General features: G+C 37.6%; 1 protein-coding gene across 9 annotated transcripts in view; it reads right to left on the reverse strand.

The window, feature by feature from the left end:
* The window catches only part of FKTN (fukutin), a 92,043-nt gene that overhangs the window by 63,858 nt on the left and 7,567 nt on the right, over positions 1-20,618 (reverse strand). For 8 of the 9 annotated variants that reach the window (XR_005200115.1, XM_037738215.1, XM_037738214.1 and 5 more), the window contains one exon: positions 4,287-4,346. Coding sequence is in view for 6 of the 9 variants with exons in the window: in XM_037738215.1 (XP_037594143.1) it covers positions 4,287-4,346 (60 nt within the window). In the remaining 3 variants the exon portion in view is untranslated. Of the gene's footprint in view, positions 1-2,319; positions 2,368-4,286; positions 4,347-20,618 lie in introns of those variants that run through there. The other variant, XM_037738217.1, reaches the window with a different exon arrangement.

Here is a 20,618-nt window from a genome sequence, read left to right on the forward strand (position 1 = left end):
AGCTGGGTGTGGTGGTGCACGCCTGTAGTCCCAGCTACTTGGGAGGCTGAGGCAGGAGAATCGCTTGAACCTAGGAGGTAGAGGTTGCAGTGAGCTGAGATTGTGTCCCTGCACTCCAGCCTGGTGACAGAGTGAGACTTCATCTCAAAAAAAACAAAAACAAAGCAAAACAAAAATATATATACAACATATTATAAAAGTACAGACCAGAAAGCTACAAATTTACTGTACATCAAAAGGATAAGAAATTTCAGAGGAAGTGGTATCTGACATGAAAATGTGGGGCCTGACAAAATTATTCTCTTAGTATCAGCAAAATCTTTTCAAGCAAAATTCAGAGAACTATCTGTCAGCTTTTAAAAATCAGTATTGTTAATCTTTCAAAAACAAAAATCAGTTGTTTGTACCATTTTTCTTTATATCTGTAATGCTACTTAATAATCCTTCTAAGCAAAAGACTCAGACCAAAATACACTGCCTGCTTGATGACTGCCATATATAATGTGCTTTTCTAATACTGCAATATTTCAAAATATAAATCTGCTAGATAGTAAGTCGGGTCCCCTACTGAAAGAAAAAATTTCAAAAGCAGAATGAAAGCAGACTAAATCACACTTAGGAGTAAGTAATACCTAAGAGCCGCAAAGATAAACAGAGTATCTGGCATACACTACTGCCTAAAAGCCTACTTCAATGAAAGCAAGGCTTAATTTAAAGAAACTTCTGCTAATCAAAAACGTGTGTCATGAAATTAAGAATAAATTCTTATTCAGAAAATCTGAAGGAACTCATAAAAATATATACAAGATAAATAAATAGATAAAATATTAAGAATTTTAAAGATAAAGGATGAGATAAAGCTAGGAATCAGTCTCATTATTTGTTTTCAGTGTAGAATATTACGTAAATGCCGGGTTTTATTAATTCAGTGTGAGAAACAGCTAAGTAAAATGTCTGAATAAACAATGTTACACCAAAAATTCAACTTAGATGACACAGACAAATTTCTTTAAAAATGAACTTAACAAAGCTATCACAAGATGAAACATAAAATTTGAATTGCCCTATATCTATTAAAGAAACTGAATTTGTTAGGAAAAAAAAAAAAAAAACTGCCCTTAAAATAGCAAGGAAAAACTTCAGACTTAAGATAGTTCACTGGTAAATTCTATCAGTTTTAAAGAATAATACCAATTCTACAAAAACTTTCTTAGAAAATGGAGCAGGAGAAAATACTTCCTATCTGATTTTATGAGGCCAGTGCAATACTTAATAGCAAAACTTCTCATGCCTGAAATCCTAGCACTTTGAGAGGCCAACGCGGGTGGATCACCTGGGGTCAGGAGTCGACACCAGTCTGACCAACATGGTGAAACCCCATCTCTACTAAAAATACAGAAATTAACCAGGTGTGGTGGCATGCACCTGTAATCGCAGCAACTTGGGAAACTGAGGCAGGAGAATCACTTGAACCCAGGAGGTGAACGTTGCAGTGAGCCGAGACTGCACCATTGCACTCCAGCCTGGGCAACAGAGACTCCACCTCAAAAAAAATAAAAATAAAAAAAACCTGACAAAGACATTACCAAAAAAAAGTATAGACCACCATCCCTCATGAACACAGATGCAAAAATACTTAATAAAAAATAAGAAAATCAATTCCAATAACTAAAAAAAGATTAAAAAAGGAAAGTAAATATCATGACCAAGTAGTATTTATCCTAGAAATGAAAAGTTACTTTAGCATTTAAAAAATCAACCAATAAAATTTGACAAATCAACAGAATAAACAGGAAAAACTATTATAATTTCAATACATAAAAAGCATCTGACAAAATTCAATATCTATTCATGATTTAAAACTTTCAGCAAATCAGGAATAAAATACTTCCTCAACTTGATAAAGGGCATGAACAAAAAAATCTATTACTGAGTTGAGTGAGAGTTCTTCATCTATCTTTTATACCATTCCTTTGTGAGATACATGTTTTACAAACATTTTCTACTCTGTGACATCCTTATTCATTTTCTTAATGGTGTTTTTTGATGAGTAGAAGTTTAAAATTTTAATAGTCCAATTTAGTTATTTTTTTGTCTTTTAGGGTTATTGCTTTCTGTGCTTTATATTAGGGGAAAAAACAAGAAAGAAATGGTTTTGGAAGAAAGATGAGATAACAGAACTACTATATAAAAGTTGTTTAAATGTTGAATGGATCTCAGCTTGGTGTTAAATACAAATATGATGAACACACAGCTTCATTATCATTATTAATATAAATACAGAGTACGTCAGAGTCAAGAAAAGATTCTATAACTCACTTTCTAAACATATCCTCCAAGTTGTTATCAATACAATCATTAATGCTCCTGGAAAACATGTCCAATTGATTCTAAATCCTATTAATTCTAAATCACTATTATCATCTGATCTTCAGTAATTCATTTTGTTTATAAGAATGAAAAACACCTTGTTGAAAAGAGGTTAGGCTGAGACCATAATAGTGTATTCATCTGTCTCTGTATTAAAATTTTATTAAAACCTAATAAAATTAGGCAGGACTTGTTCTTAGTAAAAGCCTAGTTCCTAATTATGATCATTTTCTTTTCTAAGTGCTCCCAAGTCATCTGTTTAATAACTCATTAAACATTGAGCCCTAGAATTTTACCAGGGCTCAATATCACACTTATTGATGAGACTTCACCTTTTATTCCTTCTAAAAGTTTAGAATGAGAGTACGTTAGTACTCCTCCCTTCCTGTGATTTTGCAAATATAGTGATTCAGTGACCACATTTACAATACTTTTTAGTCCCCTCAATGTAAAAGAGTATAAAGAGAACTCACTGAATGTGGTAAGCTGCCCTTCAACTTTTTGCTTGTGTACCGTGGAAGTAAAGACTTTGAAAAAAATCCATTATTTTCTCCCACCTCAAGGATCATCTCTTGAATGAAAAGGATAGGGTCAAGCTACCTTTTCCTATTATTTTAAGCTTTACATTATTCATAAATTCCATTTTAAAATGTATCAGTGAATCTGTACCTACTCTAACTGCTCTATTTATGAAAAGGTTTGGGAATGTTGTCAGAATGTTGTTGGTTAACACTGATAAAGGAAAATCTTTTATCCCATTGAAGCTATCACAGCTTTAAATTTTTTTCTGAAATTGCTCTTCAGTGTACAGATGAAGACTCCTAATAAATGGCAAACGTGAAAAATTTATGTTTCTCCAAGTATCATCACAACTGATAATGTTAAAATTTATGATAGATCACTCCTGTTGCCTTTGGCTGTTAAATACTGAATTTTGAATCTCGGCAAATTATTTTAACCACAGGATGATAAATCTGGTCCAAGTATTATGTGTATGTGTTTCCTAAGTGTGGGATGGAGGTAGAGAAGGGCTACAGAGAAGCATACAAAATACCCTTTTTTAATTTAATCTAAAATCTTTATAACTGACTGGGTAGTATAAATTCCAAGTATATCATACTTACCTTTATTTTCTGAATATCCTAAATTTACAGAGTAAAACAATTGCTATTTTTAACAAATTAGATTTTACACTGATACTTATAGAGTGCTGAGGAGAATGGTAACAGGATATCCCAGACTTACTTTTTAAACAGCAGTTCAAATCTACTTGGTGTTAGCAATGACCTAAAAAGACCACTGCTTGTGATCTTTTTTCAGTGATCTGAAAAGCCACTTCTAATTTAAAGCCTTCCACATCTCTGGTTATAGAGAAGCCAAAGGCTGAAGTATATCAAGAAATATCTGGTCATTCCCATAATGTATACTAACAGAATAAAAGTTGTTTTTTATTTCTTTCTAACCTTAGTTTTAAAACATAGGAAAATATATTTAATCAATGTGCAGGTTCTGAAATTTGTAAAACAAGGATATATTGTATATATTGCTGGTTTCCCCTCATCTTATAAAGAAACTATGTTGAATAGATTTTTATTCCTGATCATTACTTTTCCCTTACTTGAATAAATCTGATTCACATATTCATTTATTTAGGGAAACACCATAGCTCAGTGAATGAGGGTTTTAGAGGCAGACAGAATCTGGTCTTAACAAATTATTGGCCAACTAACCTTAATCTCTCTAAGTGAACTGAGAGTAACAATATTTACTCACTTCTTAAAGTTTCCTTAAGGACTAAGTAAGATATTGCATATAAACCACTTAGTAAAAGGCCATCATTCAACAAATAATTATGGAGTAAATGAATGAACTAAATGAACATTATAATTGAGAAATTTCTTATTTATTCTACATACCCACTGTATGCTATCAAATCCAATTCGGCTTCCTTTGGATTTTGACAAACCAGCTGCATTCTAGGAAGATAACAGAAGAACTAGTTAGTAAATTCAAAGCCCAGTATGCAACATTACATTTCAGTTAGGCATGAGATTCAAAATATAATTAGCTCATAATCATTAAAAAGCATTATCCAAGTATCTATTTTTCAAGAGCTAAGAATTCTACATTTTTATGATATAAAAATCCAAGATGGAAAACATGGATAGATTTGTAGTAAGTTAATTAAGTCATTAAATAATAAGGCAGACATGGCCAACATCTCTGAACCAATTAATTTCCATCAATGTATGGCAAACTCTTTGGAATTAGGGTTTGTCTGTTTAGGTCTTTATCTCTAATCTCCACATATCTGCATATATAAAATTAGTGTTTGTAGATCTTAGCAAAGTGAGAAAGTATAATAATATTTATTGAGGAGCTCCTGCCAGGTACTCTGTCTGACACTTCCATATATGAATTATGTATTCTCACTGACCCCTCACAACAATTCTGCAAGGTAAACATTAATTGCTTTGCAGACACCACCAGTATGCACACTTTACCTAACATACATCATAATTTTGAATTTTGAGGTTTTTGTAAAAAACATTTCAGGTCTAGAGCATCAGAAGAAAGAAAATTATTATGGGTTTTCATCTGATAAGCCCCAAAATACTTTGAAGTAACAGGAGAAAGAACGTGAGACAAAAGGAAGAATGTTTCAAGCTTAAAGAAGATCCAAATAAGTTTGATATGCCTTGTGTGCATACTTTATCTATAAGCTATAGATGGGAGGATGCTGAAGAACAATTAGAGTAGCCTCACCTTAAAAATGAAATGTGGTCCAAGTTCCTAAACTCGTTTCCCCACTAAACCTCACATTCAAGGGTAGAGACCAAGTCCAATCCATCTTTGTATCACCAGTAGTACCTAGGATAGTGCGTGGTGATTTGTATAGCTTAGTAAAGGTTTGTTAATCGGAAGGAGAAAGGAAGGGATGGAGAGATGAATATGCTAAGTAATTAAGGCAGAGCCAGATTTGGTCTCTCCTCACAAGCTCTGCAACTTAGCCAATTACATTTTAATACTGAGGGAAGTTTGAGAAACAAACAACTGTAATCTTCAAACTTGAAAAGAGACTGCAAACATTGTAACACAGCTACTTGTTCACCTTAGTCCTACATCAGATTAGACTAAATTTCTGAGCTGTTTAATTTGTTGAGTTTGAGATAAGCAAATTTCTAGTGAACTAACATGTTACTTTTATAACAGCTTTATTAAGATATAATTCACATACCATAAAATCTGCCTTTCTAAAGTGATTTTTAGTATGTTTAGAGTTGTGCAACTATTACCACTATCTAATTCCAGAATATTGTAATCACTCCAAAAAGAAACCATGTTCCTATCAACTGTCACTCCCTTTTACTCCTCCACTCAGCTGCAATCATAGCGTTAATTATCTTATCTGTGGATTTGCCCATTAAGGACACTACATAAAAATGGAATCATACATGTGGCCTTTTACATCTGGTTTTTCACTGAGCATGATGTTTTCAAAGTTCATTCATGTTGTGGCATATAACAGTACTTCATTTCTTTATATGGCTAATATTCCATTGTATATTCATTCATTAGTTGATGAACATTTAGGTTTTTCTAGGTTTTGGCTATTATGAAAAATATAATCACAAATATTCATGGTTTATAATCACTCTCTTGTATACACTGACAACTTACCTCTGACTTCATTTCACTTGCTCAGCAAAAGCCCAACTTTCTACTTATTTGGCACCTGCAATTGTGCAGCTAATGTGGCTGCTGACTGATATTACTTTATTATTATCATTATTACTATTATTATTGAGACAGGGGCCTCTGTCACCCAGGCTGGAGTGAAGCGGCATGATCATGGCTCACTGCAGCCTCAAACTACCAGGCTCAAGTGATCCTGATACATAAGACTTCCTAGCAGCTGAAACTATAGGCATGCACTGACACAGCTGGCTAATTTTTGTATTTTTCGTAAAGACAGGATCTCACCATATTGCCTAGGCTGGTCTCAAACTCCTGGGCTCAAGCAATCCACTTGCTTCTACCTCCCAAAGTGCTGGGATTCCAGGTGTGAGACATCACAACTGGCTAATGTCACTTTGAATTCGTGACTACTAATCTCAAATGGGGCTTTAATTCCACCCAGAAATCAGACTACATTCCCCTTGTGTATTACCTGTCTCATTCTCCTAGATGACTTTTTTCTCTTCTTGTCTCTAACATCCCTATCTTCTCTTTCAACTTATGGCATTGCTTGCTATTTCACTGAGAAAAAAGAAATAAGAAAATAATTTTCAAAAGCCCCCACCACATCTTCCCACCTACTATATAAGAATTATATCCATATAATACACCTTCCCTTCTGTCATAACAGATGAATTGTCTATGTTCCTATCTAATGCCAGCCTCTCCACTTATGCACTAAATCCCATCCCCCTTGACTGGACAAAGACATTGCTCCAGCAATTTTTCTTTCTCTGATGGATCATTCCCATCAGTATACAAACATGATTATTATTTATTCCACCTTAAAACACATAATTAAAACAGAAAACAAAAACTTCTTAACTCCTCTTTTCCCAAAGAACAACTTTCTGTCCCCTACTTTACAGCAAAACTCCTAATGGGTTGTCTCTTCTCATTGCCTCCAATTCCTCTCCTCCCATAAATTCACTTCAGCTTAAATTCACTCTGCTGAGCATTATCAAGATCACCAATGACCTGTACACTGCTCAATCCAATAGTCAATTATTAGCACTTATCTTATTTCATCTACCAAGAATTGCTGACAACTTCTGTCTCACTGAAACACTTCATTCACTTAGCTCTCTGTATCACATTTCTGGTTTTTCTCTATCTCTCTCTTCCAACTTCTCCGATGTGTTGGAGGGTCCCAAAGCTCAGATGTTGAGACTTTCTCTCTCCCTCTTTAAAAACCTATATTCCCTTCCTTGGTATCTCATCTAGTCATATGGCTTAAAATACCATCTATGTGTTTCCAATACTCAATTGATACTCCCAACCCATTCCACCCAGACTTATATACCCAATTGTCTATTCACCTTCTTCATTTGAATGTCAAACAGGCAACTCAATCCTTTGGATCTGTGCCCCACCATATCTCACATTACATTGTAATATCCATTGTTGGAGGTGGTGCCTGGTGGGAGGTGACTGGATCATATAAAACAGTTTCTCATGACAGGTTTAGCACTATGCCTTCAGTGCTGTTCTTGTGATAATGAATAAGTGAGTTATCCCAAGATCTAGCTCTTTAAAAGACTGTAGCACCTCTTCCCTCTCTCTCTTCTTCCTGCTCCAGCCATATGAAGTGCTGGCTCCATCTTCAACTTCTGCCATGATTCTAAGTTTCCCGAGGCCTCCACAGAAGTCAAGCAGATGCCAGTAACATGCTTCCTATACAGCCTGCAGAACCGTGAGCCAATTAAACTTCTTTTCTTTATAAATTACCCAGTCTCAGGCATTTCTTTATAGCAATGGGAAAACAGCCTAACAGAAAATTGCCACCAGGAGAGCAGTACTGCTGTAAGGTATCTGAAAATGTGGAAGTAACTTTGGAACTGGGTAATAGGCAGCAGGAGAGTTTGGAGGGCTCAGAAGACAGAAAGAAGAGGGAAAATTTGAAACTTCCTAGAGACTTGTTGAATCTTGTTAAATGTTTGTGACCAAAATGCTTATAGTGATATGGACAATGATGTCCAGGCTGAGGAGGTCTCAGATAGAAATCAGGAACTTAATGGGAGGTGAAGCAAAGGTCACTTTTGTTATGCCTTAGCAAAGAACCTGGCTACATTGTCCCTGGCCTTAGAGATCTGCGGAACTCTGACCTCGAGAGTTATAATTTAGGGTGACTGAAGAAGAAATTTCTTTTCTTTTCTTTTCTTTTCTTTTTTTGAGACAGCGTTTTGCTCTTGCTGCCCAGGCTGGAATGCAATGGCACAATCTCAGCTCACTGCAACATTCACCTTCCAGTTTCAAGCAATTCTCCTGCCTCAGCCTCCCAAGTACATGGGATTATAGGCACCCACCACTACACCCAGCTAATTTTTGTATTTTTGTTTCACCTTGTTGGCTAAGCTGGTCTCAAATGCCTGACCTCGTGAACCACCTGCCTTGGCCTCCCAAAGTGCTGGGATTACAGGTGTAAGCCACAGCAATTGACTGGGAAGAAGAAATTACTATACAGCAAAGAGTTCAAGATCTGGCCTGGCTGCTTCTAACAACCTATGCTCATACATGTGAGCAAAGACATGACATAAAATTGGAACTTATATTTAATAGGGATGCAGAGCATACAAGTTTGAAAAATTTGCAGCCTGGCCATGTGATAGAAAGGAAAAGTCCACTTTCAGGGGAGGAATTCAAGCAGGCTGCAGAAATTTGCATTGGCAAAGACAATGTGAAGGCATTTTAAAGACCTTTAAGGCAGCCCCTCCCATCACAAGCCTGGAGGCCTAGGAGGGAAGAATAGTTTGTGGGCCAGGCCCAGTGCCTGTCACCCTGAGTAGCCTCAGGACACTGCTCCCTGTATTCCAGCTGCTCTAGCTCCAGCCATGGGTCAAAGGGGAAGAGGGGGTGAAAGATTCTTTGCTAAGGCATGACGAAAATGACCTTTGCTTCACCTCCCTTTGCTTCAGAGGGTGCAAGCTGTAAGCAGGTGTACACAGTGTAAGAGTTGAGGCTTAAGAGCCTCTGTCTGGATTTCAGAGGAGGTATGGAAAAGCCTGGATGTCTAGGCAGAAGCCTGCTGCTGACAGAGCCCTCATGGAGAACCTCTACTAGAACAGTGTGGAAGGGAAATACAGGGTTGAAGCCCCCACAGTGAGTCCCCACTGGGGCAATGCCTAGTGGAGCTGTGAGAAGAGGGCCACAGTCCTCCAGACCCCACAGTGATAGATCCACCAGTGACTTGCATGGTGTACCAGGAAAAGCTGCAGACACTCAATGCCAGCCCATGAGAGCAGTTGTAGGGGCTGAACCCTGCAAAGCCACAGGGTCCAAGCTGCCCAAGGCCTTGGAAGCCCACCCCTCACACACGTGTTCCCTGATATGAGATACAGAGTCAAAGAGGTTATTTTGGGTCTTTACGACTTAATGAATAACCTACTGGGTTTTGAACTTGCGTGGGGCCTGTAGCCCCTTTCTTTTGGCAAATTTCTCCCTTTTGGAACAGGAGTATTTACCCAATGATGGTACCCCCATTGAATCTTGGGAGTAACTAACTTGTTTTTGGTTTTACAGGCTCATAGGTGGAAGGGACTTGCCTTGTCTCAGATGAGACTTTGAACTTAGTTAATGTTGGAATAAGTTAAGACTTTGGAGGACTGTTGGAAAGGCATGATTGTACTTTGCAATGTGAGAGGATCATGAGATTTGAAGGGCCAGGGGCAGAATAATATGGTTTAGATCTGTGTCCCCACCAAACCTCATGTCAAATTGTAATCCCCAGTGTTGGAAATGGGGCCTGGTGGGAGGTAACTGGATTGTGGGGGCAGTTTCTCCTGAATGGTTTAGCACCATCCTCTCGGTGCTATTCTTGTGATAGGGAGTGAGTGAGTTCTCCTACGATCTGGTTGTTTAAAAGTGTGTAGCATCTCCCCATTCTCTTTTCCTCCTGCTCTGGCCATGTGAGGTACTGGTTCCGCCTTCACCTGCTGTCATGATTGTAAGTTTCCTGAGGCCTCCCCAGAAGCTGAACAGATGCCAGCATCATGCTTCCTGTACAGCCTGCAGAACCAACCATGAGCCAATTAAACCTCTTTTTTTTTTATAAATTACCCTACCTCAGGTATTTTATAGCAATGCAAAAACAGATGAATACAGCACCTTAAACTTAACATGTACAAAAAAAGAAACCTGATTTTCACCATTCCTCAAACTTGCTCTTCCCAGTCTTATCCATCTCAATAAACAGCAATTTTGCCATTCCAATTACTTAGGACAAAAATACTAGAGTTATCCCTGACTCTCTTCTGTCACTCTAATACCCTATATCTAACCCATCAACAAATCCTGAAAATTCTACTTTCCATTTCTCACCAACTCTATCATCAACTCTCTTGTCCAAATCGTTATCACCTCTTGTATAAATTACTACAATAGCCTTCTAATTGGTCTCTCTGTATATTAATCCATTTTCCTGCTGCTGTCGGATCATGTAACATAGCTCAAAACCTTCCCATGTTTCCCAGTCTCATTCAGGATAAAAGTCAAAGTCCTTATAATGGTTTACAAGACCCTACATAATAGGAAACTCTGACCTTACCTATTATTCTCTCCATCACTCATTCATCTACAGCCACACTGATCTCTATGCTGTTCTCAAAATGGCTAGACATATTCCTGCCTTAGGGCTTTTGTACTTTCTTTGTTTTCTACCTAGTATGCTTCTACTCTAGACATCAAAATACTCATTCTCTTTGAACAGTCTGTGTCTTCTCTTTGTAATGATCTTTCTATCCTTCTTTACCTGAAGAGCTCCTACTCATCCTACAAGACCAACTCAAATTATTATTTCAGGCATGAAATATTCAATAACAGCCTTCCCAAGTATGTTATTCAGCAGTCCCTCTTCCCTATAATCTTTGTACTTACCTAAGCTTGAAGGGTCAAGGTTAGGAATATTGGATATTCCAGTTTTATGGGGCCTGAAGGTTATACCATTTTGTTAGTGCCCCCCCCCCCGACACACACTTTTTTTTTGAGATGGAGTCTCACTCTGTCACCCAGGCTGGAGTGCAGAGCTGTGATTCGACTCACTGCAAACTCTGCCTCCCAGGTTCAAGCCGTTCTCCTGCCTCAGCTTCCTGAATAGCTGGGATTACAGGCATGTGCCACCATATTCAGCTAATTTTTGTATTTTTGGTAGAGATGGGGTTTCACCATGTTGGCCAGGCTGGTCTTGAATTCCTGACCTTAGGTGGTCTGCCCGCCTCAGCCTCCCAAGGTGCTAGGATTACAGGCATGAGCCACCGTGCCCAGCCATTGGCCCTTCTTAAGAAATAATGTGGGCTGGGCGCGGTGGCTCAAGCCTGTAATCCCAGCACTTTGGGAGGCCGAGGCGGGTGGATCACGAGTCAAGAGATCGAGACCATCCTGGTCAACATGGTGAAACCCCGACTCTACTAAAAAAAATACAAAAAATTAGCTGGGCATGGTGGTGCATGCCTGTAATCCCAGCTACTCAGGAGGCTGAGGCAGGAGAATTGCCTGAACCCAGGAGGCGGAGGTTGCGGTGAGCCGAGATCGCGCCATTGCACTCCAGCCTGGGTAACATGAGTGAAACTCTGTCTCAAAAAAAAAAAAAAAGAAAGAAATAATGTAAAAATATATTTTGCAAATGTTACAAAAGTAAATAGCTTTGTAAATATATTCCTAAGGCCCTTAAAAGGTCCCTGGAAGTGAGGGGCCCTGAAGTTTAAATTTCATTATCTTAATGTTTAATCCATCTCAGGAGAACAAGAGTTAATGGCACTTGGTAGCAGTATAGTGGCTGCAACTATAGCTATAGAGAAGGAATACAGTCACTGTCAAGCAAAGACCCTAAAAGTAGAGAACCAAAAGGATAAGCAATCTGACCTTTCTTCCCAGTTTCAAATCTCCAGCTGTATCCCATTAGCTGAACCCAACTGGAAACCAAAGGGCAAGAGAGCTTAGCTAACATAATCCATAAAGGTCAGCCTCCCCAAGCACAGAGTATGCTAAAGAGAGAATCTGGAGAGCAAACAGAGCATATCCAGCATGCTATGCTAAGAAGTTTGCTTCTTATTCCATAGGTATACTATGCAGAGAATAAACTGGGTCAGATCTGCATCTAAGAAAAATATATCTGACAACAGTACAGAAGAAAGATTACAAAGGCCAGATACTGGGGAACAGAAAAGTTATGAAGTGTGCTTTGAAAAAAGAAGTAGCATATATTGTTGTGGTTTGTTTATATGTCTCTTTATGTTTCTTACCCTCTCTCCCCTTCACCCCCAAATTTCCCAATTTGTGAGTTTTCAGACAGCAAGGATTGAACTTCATTCATCATTTTGTTTCACAGCCTATTACTGTGCTTGGCACATAGTAAGCTTTCAACAAATACTTGACAAATGAATGGTAGAATGTTCTGAAAGAAATGCCATATAGTTAAAGTCAATAGGTTAAAAAAAAAAAGGCCTGAAGATATTCTGACACACTGCCTATGGGATATTAGGAGTAGAAATTTAGGGGAAATGAATAATTGAGTAAACAAATAGAATCAGATGCCAACAACAACTGGTAGAAAAAGTCTGGTAGCAACTGAACTCTAGGGATAACTGGGTCAAATAAAGATATATTATCAAAGAAAAAGCATCCAGAAAATAGAAGGTGAAAATTTAAGAGAAAGCCCTATCATTTTTGAAAGGCAATATCCAACCATGTTTCTTACAGAAACCGCTAAAGCAAATTCTTAATTCAGTATGATCATTAATCATGCTCATATAGTATCAAACAGTAGTACTTTTAGAAAAAATTAAGTCTTAAAGAACTAATCTTTTTCAATTGCTTATAAACTTGCAAATCTAAGGATCAGAAACACTGACCAGTGCAAATTCCACAGCCCTCCAGGTAGCCTTCCACTTCTGCCTCTCTGTATTTCTCCTTTCAGTAGAAGCATTCCTCTTATATTTACTCCCAAGCTACTGAAGTTCTTAGATTTATTAGTGAATCACTCATTAATGTGACTTGAAATGGTAGAAAAGCTGTGATTCTTAATAATCAAAACTAGCCAGAAAACCTACACAGCCTAACGTTTGAGAATAAATAAAAAGAGTAAAAAAATACCCTTCAATTCTAACGAAAGAAATCATATCACATTTTTCCTGGATAATAGCAGGAGTGAGAGAGGATGGTGGAAAAAATGGGGCAGTAGTATTTATTAAAGTTTACCATATTAGATCAAGCTATCAAATATAATATTCTTCCTCCAGAAATGACCTATATCTTATCCTTCCGAGCAAAATGGAAGGAGCCCAAAAGTCAAAAAAGATAAAGGGAAAAGCATATTTCTTGCATAATTTTAGCAAATAACTGACCAACTAAAAATGTTGAAAAGCCTTTGTTGCACATGATTTAAATGGCTACAAGACTAATTTCCATTTCTAATAATGGCATATAAAATTGTTCACTGTGAATGGCTACCGCCAAACTTGAAATCCAAAGTCCCCTTTCAACTCCCTCCACCCTCCTTCTAACCAAACATACATAGGCTACTAAATATAATGCAAAATAAGACATCTTAGCACCCGATTCTGTAAGTGGGCTCCTAGGTTATACACACAGCTGATTACTGCAGGCACTGGTGCTGCTTATTGGACTAAGTCAAGAACAATAAAAAGGCTTGAATCAGTCAGTGCCGAATACAAACATAGTTCATTGGCTTTGTCTTCCCTCCACAACAATTTTCTGTTGTGCTACAGCATTCCTTAAAGCCATCTCATTTCATATCTTATCACTCTTATTTCTTTTGAACAAATTTATATTTACATATTGGAGTAGCTGTATGAATAAATACAAGTTTTAGGAATTGATTGACAATCTTGAACTTAAGAAACCCAACATACCTCAACCCCAGTTAACTTGGTTTATGAAAAAGTCAAAAATATAAGCTTATAGGGACATTATAATAATTTAATACAATTTTATTTATCAAACTGCAATGTGAACCTTAAAAATACTAGAAAATGTAAGTTACTAATAGTTATCTACCATGTAGCAGACAGTAAGTCAGATATATCATATATATTACGTCAACCAGCAATGTTGCTATTAGACCCATTTAAAGAAACTGGGGCTCAAAGAAGTTAAGTGACTTGCTGAAAGCCAAACAATTGCATGAGGATTTGAATTCAGGACTATGTAGCCCCCAAATTCAAAAATTATTGCCTCTGCCATGTCTGTCAAATTATGTGTTTCTTGAGTAGGTCCAGTGTTCTATTTATCTCTGTACTCCTAAGTAAACTGTGTAAGATGAGTGATCAATAAATACAGATTAAATGAGCACACACAATTATGATCATACTATCTTGTTCAGTGCAAAAAAAAAAAAAAATCAGTGAACAATGAAAATTCTCTTCGGGGTCCTAGAAACATGTGCTTTTCATTTTGGTGTGAGCTGCAAGCCAATTACTTGAAAGCTGAAGCCCACAAACAGTGCTCACAAGGCCACCACACCAAAGGAGTTTGTATTTCAAAGACCTGAAGGGTTGTTTTAGAATCTGAGGAGTCAACTCTACCCATCTATGAAATTGTAGCAGACCCAGTAAATATACTAATTATTTATCTTCAATGCTAACATGATAAACTGGATTACTTAAATCCCATTTGGGGCATCAAAGAAAGCTAGGCTTGTCTAACCAGCTAGGACCAAGAGAAATTCTGTGGTAAGGCCCTAAAAATGGTCAGAAGTAAGACTCCTTAAACTCCAAAGTAGCAAATACCCCTTCTACCCTAACCAATGACAGATCGTAGAGTATTCTTTCCTAAAAAGCCTGAAAAGTTTTGCAGTCTTTCTTACCATAGTGCTGCAGGAATTTACTGCTACTAAATTTGGGTTGGGATCAAAGATAAAATCAATTTTTCATCCCTATCTCTAACACATAATCTCAAGTGTCCCTCAAAATCACCTTGAAGTACAAGAATGACTTAGAATCTTGGTTTTTATGTTGATGACGCTAACCTGTAACTGTACACTGATCAAGACTATGATTTTGTACTCTTTGGCTATCAAATCAAACATTTAATTGAACTAGAAATAATTTTTACATGACTTTATTTATCTAAGAATATCCCACAAAATACTACTCATTGAACAAAAGAGTAATGCAATTTAGATACATTCCGTAAACAAAGTTAACAATAGTTCAGGTTCTCTTCCTATGTCAGAAGAAAATACATTAGAAAACTGAGGATGCATCTATACTTAATTAAAGTTTGAGTTAAAAAATGCTGTGTATAACTGAGATCTAGAAATTTAACAAAACTCCAAAACCTTAAAAATTTTCCACAGCGACATTGAAGAAAATTTAAAAGTTGGTATTTTAGCATCTAATTAGTCTATCCTTACTATTTTTATTTTATATACATATATATTTTTGTTTATTTTTTGAGACAGGGTCTCCCTCTCTTGCCCACACTGGAGTGCAGATGTTAGTTAGCTCACTATAACCTCAAACTCCTGGGCTCAAAGGGATTCTCCCACCTCAGTCTCCCAAGCAGCTAGGACTACAGGCATGCACCACCACACCCAGCTAATTTTCTTATTTTTAGCAGAGACGAGATATCACTATGTTGCCCAGGCTGGTCTCAAATTCCTGGACTCAAGCAATCCTCTCGCCTCATCATCCCAAAGTGCTAGGATTATGGGCAGGCACCTTGGTCTCCTCACTATTTTTAAATAAAGCATTTTTTTTCCCCTACTGGCATAGAGAAACTACTTGTATTCTTTCAGACAGTATCCTGTTTTCTTACACTAGAACATACAGGAAGCATCTATACTTCCATCAGCATCTGTCCCAAATTAAATTATAAATACTAGGCAGGAAAAACTACCTCATTCATTGTTTCTATTGCCTTGGGAAAATATGCTTCAAATTGTGACTTTTAAATAACAGTTTCTGAATTCATGAGCAAATTTTAAAATTCCATTTAAAAAGATACAATTACTGGGCTAGAAATGGTTTAATATAATTTCCATATATTAAAAAAAAATTTTCTTTGAGACACAGTCTCCCTGTATCATCCAGGCTGGAGTATAGTGGTGCAATCACAGCTCCCTGCAGCCTCAACCTCCCAGGCTCAAGTTATCTTCTCACCTCAGCCTCTTGAATAGCTGGAACTATAAGCACATGCCACTATGCTTGGCTAATTTTTGTATTTTTTGTAGAAATGAGGTTTCGCCATGTTGCCCAGGCTGGCTCAAACTCTTGGGCTCAAGAGATCTGCACACCTCAGCCTCCCCAAATTCTGGGATTACAGGTGTGAGTCACTGTATCCATTCCATATAGTTCAATAAAATAAAAATTGAACTATATGGTGTTATATTTTAGAACTGTGGTATTTTAGAACTTAGATATAATGTCTACCTATTATCAAAAGTAAACATAAAAAACAAGAATCTAGTAGGAATAACAAACCTTACAAAATTAACAGTATATAAAGGTTACTTGAACTTTAATTACATATTACTTATAATCAAAAGATTATATTTTTTTTAATGAATAAGGCCCTAATACTAATGTAGCTTATATGGTATGGACACAATACAACAAACACTATTTTTCATTATAAAATTTAAAAATAATAATAGCCAATTTTCACTGGTCTCTTTCTGTATAACGTGCATTGTTCCAAATGTTTTATGTATATAAATTCATTTAAGCTTTACAAGTCTACAAGGTGGTATTGTTATTGCCGCCATTTTGTAGATAAAGAAACAAAAGCATTTAGAAGTCAAGTAATTAACTCAAGATCCCACAGCTAATAAACAGTATAGATGAGGTTTAATTCCAAACTGATGTTCATGCTCTCAACAACTATGTTACATTGCCACCAAGGAAAAGGGTCAAGACAGCAGTTCTTTATTATAATTTAATATATAATTAAGATGGGATTTTTAAATCAATGGATAATTCAATAAGGGATATTGGGACAACTGGTTAACTATTGGGAAAAATGTAAGTTAGATATCTAATTCATATCTCATACTAAAATAAATTCAATTTAGTAAAAACATTTAAACATTAAATAGACAAAATTACAGTTAAATATTCCCATAATCTTGGGCTAATTATAACATAAAAATCAGATGCCCTAAGGAAAAAAGATCTTGTCATCTGTCTACTTAGAAATTAAGTACTAATTTATTGAGGGAGTACACCATGAATATAAAGTTAAAAGGCAAATTACATGTCAGGAAAAATATTTGAAATATGATAAATATTTAATATCCTTCAAACTATAAAGAACAGCTACAGAAAAAGACAACATCATCAGGAACATATGTGAAAGATATAAATAAGAAGAAATAAGAATACAAATAAAAAGTACCAATACACATACGGAAAGATGTTTAACCCCACGAGTGATCAAAGAAATGACCTCTAATGGAGTTGAATAGCTTTCAATTTCCGAATATTACGAACACTAAAAATTAATGAATGAGGTTTTGGGGTGGACTCCTCAGGTTCACATTCCATCTTCCCCACTTAATAACTGTGACATTAGGAAAATTACTAAATCTCTCCAAACCTCAGTGTTTTTGCTAGAAAAATGGGGAGAACTGGATTTACTCAACTTGTTGTAAGAATTCAATGTGTGTATGTAAAGTGCTTAGCAAAGTGTCTACTCAATCAAGTACATTAAAAAATGTTAGCTGCTATGGCAGACACTATAGGTAAGCTGACCTGACACCCATTCTGAAACCCATTCCCTTTTGCAATCTCTATTATAGAGGCTGGAAAAGCTAAATGGCCTTTACTTCCCCAGATTCTCTTATACTTGGGAATCTGCTGGCCACTGTCACAAAAGTGGAAGCCTGGTAGATCACTCTGTTACTTCTTCTAGCCTTGATGGAGCACAAGGAAATACCAAGATTATTTTAGAGGTTCTGGACTTACAGATATGGACAAACAACCCTCTCTTTGTTTAAGCTACTATTAGCCAGCCATCTCTAACTGAAACACATGCCATTATTATTGTTATTCCTATTTATGAAAAGTTATGAGAAATCAGGCATACTGCTTGTCCTTAGGAAAGATAACTTTGCAATACATAACAAAAATCTAAAATGTGCATATTAGATCTAGAATTTCAACTCTAGGGCTTTACCCTAAGAAAATAATCAGGGAAGGGTTGAAGATGTCACAGAAAGACATTCATTGGATAAACAGCCAAGATCACAGGTAGAATCAGTATAGCCCCTTATTTTTAAAATTATATAGCACGGAAAAAACGGAGCTAGGGACATTAAAGGTCAGCTTGGCACATTAGACATTGGGTGGTTTGGATAGGTAAATTATTTAACATCTCAAGAGTTTTGGTTTTCCAGGCCAGTTGTGGTGGCTCACACCTATATTCCCAGCACTTTGGGAGCCTAAGGTGACAGAACTGCCTGAGGCCAGGAGTTTAAGACCAGCCTGGGCAACATAGCAAGACTCTGTCTCTACAAAATTTTTTTTAAATTAGTCAGGAGTGATGGCATGTGCCTGTAGTCCTCCTAACTACTCAGGAGGTTGAGGCAGGAGTACTACTTGAGTCCCAGAGTTCAAGGCTACAGTGAGCTATGATTATGCCACTGTACTTCAGCCTGGGTGAGAGCGAGATCCTCTCTTAAAAAAAGAAAAGTTTCACTTTTCTCATCTATAAAAATTAGGTCTAATAACCCCATGTAACAATGCTTCATAATAAACTTCCCCCAGTCTTATGGCTTATAAGCACTTATTTCCCCCCTCACAAATCTGTGAGTTAGCTGGGCAGCCATGCATTGGTCTGCTCAATACATTTTTCTCCTCTCCTATAGGTCAGGGGAGCATAAAAACTAAGTCAAATCAAAACAGCCTGTTTGAAGCTTCTGCATGTGTCTGTTAACATTCTACTGTTTAAGCCCAACATATGCAGGGGAGCAAAGTGATTAATTCTGATGAATAGTTCTAACTAAGAAATGAGGAAAAAAACATGAAAAAAAAATCTTTTTTTTCCATGATTGTTTCCATGATTGTTTTTAGTATTAAACTGAGCATGGAAAGCATCTAGTACAATTCTCAATAATTATTATAATAAACCCCAGAGAGATTTCACAGTGTAACAACACTGTCTCAACTTTGGAATTCCTTATCTGGTATATTCCACAAAATCTTTAGAAGCTATTGATTTCCACATCATTGTCTCTTCTTTATTCCTATAGATACAGATGACTTCTGCCAAGATGCCAAATAGAAACAGCTCCGGGGCGCAGCTCCCAGCCAGAGAGGCGCAGAAGGTGGGTGATCTCTGCATCTCCAATTGAGGTACCAGGTTCATTTCAACGGCAATGGTTGAACAGTGGGTATAGTCCAAAGAGGGCGAACCAAGGCAGGGCAGGTACTGCCCCACCTGGCAAGTGCAATGGACCGTATGATCTGGGACTTCTCCCTTCCCCTTCCTCCCGCCCCCACACTGGTTCAGATACCACGCTTCTCCCAAGCCGTCTGCAACCCACAGCCCAGGAGATCCCTGCCAAAAAGCACTGCGAGTTATCAGCACAAATCTGAGCAGCAGCTCTGGCGGGCACGACAGGTTGTCAGCACAAATCTGGATGGGAGATCTGACTAGCACCGAGAGCACCTGCTGGACAAAGCTACTCACCCCCCAAAAAGAGGGAGAGCCGAAAGCAGGAAGACAGGTGATACGGCTTGGCAGATCCAACCCCCACAAAGCCCAGAAAACTGAAGTTCTCTCACTTGGGAGTTTTGCAGCCAGCACATCAGTTTGAGCTCAACCAGGGACGATCAAGCTCGGCAGGAGAAAGGGAGTCCACCATTGTGAAGGTGGGGCTAATCGCACCTGAGTAAACAAAAGCAGCCAGGCTGAGGCCAAGGCAGCCCGGCAGCGCTTCAACAGGCAAACAAGAGACAGACTACATCCTCAAGCAGCTCCCTCACCCCTGTAGAACCAAAAAAACACCTCATACAGGAGAGCTCAGGCTACACTAGGTGGGTACCCTTCTGGGACGAAGCTGCCAGAGGAAAGATCAGTCAACAATCCTCACTGCTCCACAGCTTCCATGGGTGATTCCCAGACAACCAAGGCCTGGAGTGGACCTCAAGCAGTCCTAGAGCAGAGGGGCCTGTTAGAAGGAAAACTAAAAAACAAAAAGAAATAGCCTCAATGGCAACATAACATATCTACAACCATCCGATCTTTGACAAACCTGACAAAAGCAAGCAATGGGGAAAGGATTCCCTGTTTAATAAATAGTGTTGGGAAAACTGGCTAGCCATGTGCAGAAAGCAGAAACTGGACCCCTTCCTGACACCTTACACTAAAATTAACTCCAGATGGGTTAAAGATTTAAACATAAGACCTAACACCATAAAAACCCTAGAAGAAAATCTAGGCAAAACCATTCAGGACATAGGCGTAGGCGAGGACTTCATGACCAACACACCAAAAGCATTGGCAACAAAAGCCAAAATAGACAAATGGGACCTAATCAAACTCCACAGCTTCTG

Source organism: Cebus imitator, unplaced genomic scaffold (genome assembly GCF_001604975.1).
Source record: "Cebus imitator isolate Cc_AM_T3 unplaced genomic scaffold, Cebus_imitator-1.0 Scaffold51, whole genome shotgun sequence".
NCBI lineage: Eukaryota > Metazoa > Chordata > Mammalia > Primates > Cebidae > Cebus > Cebus imitator.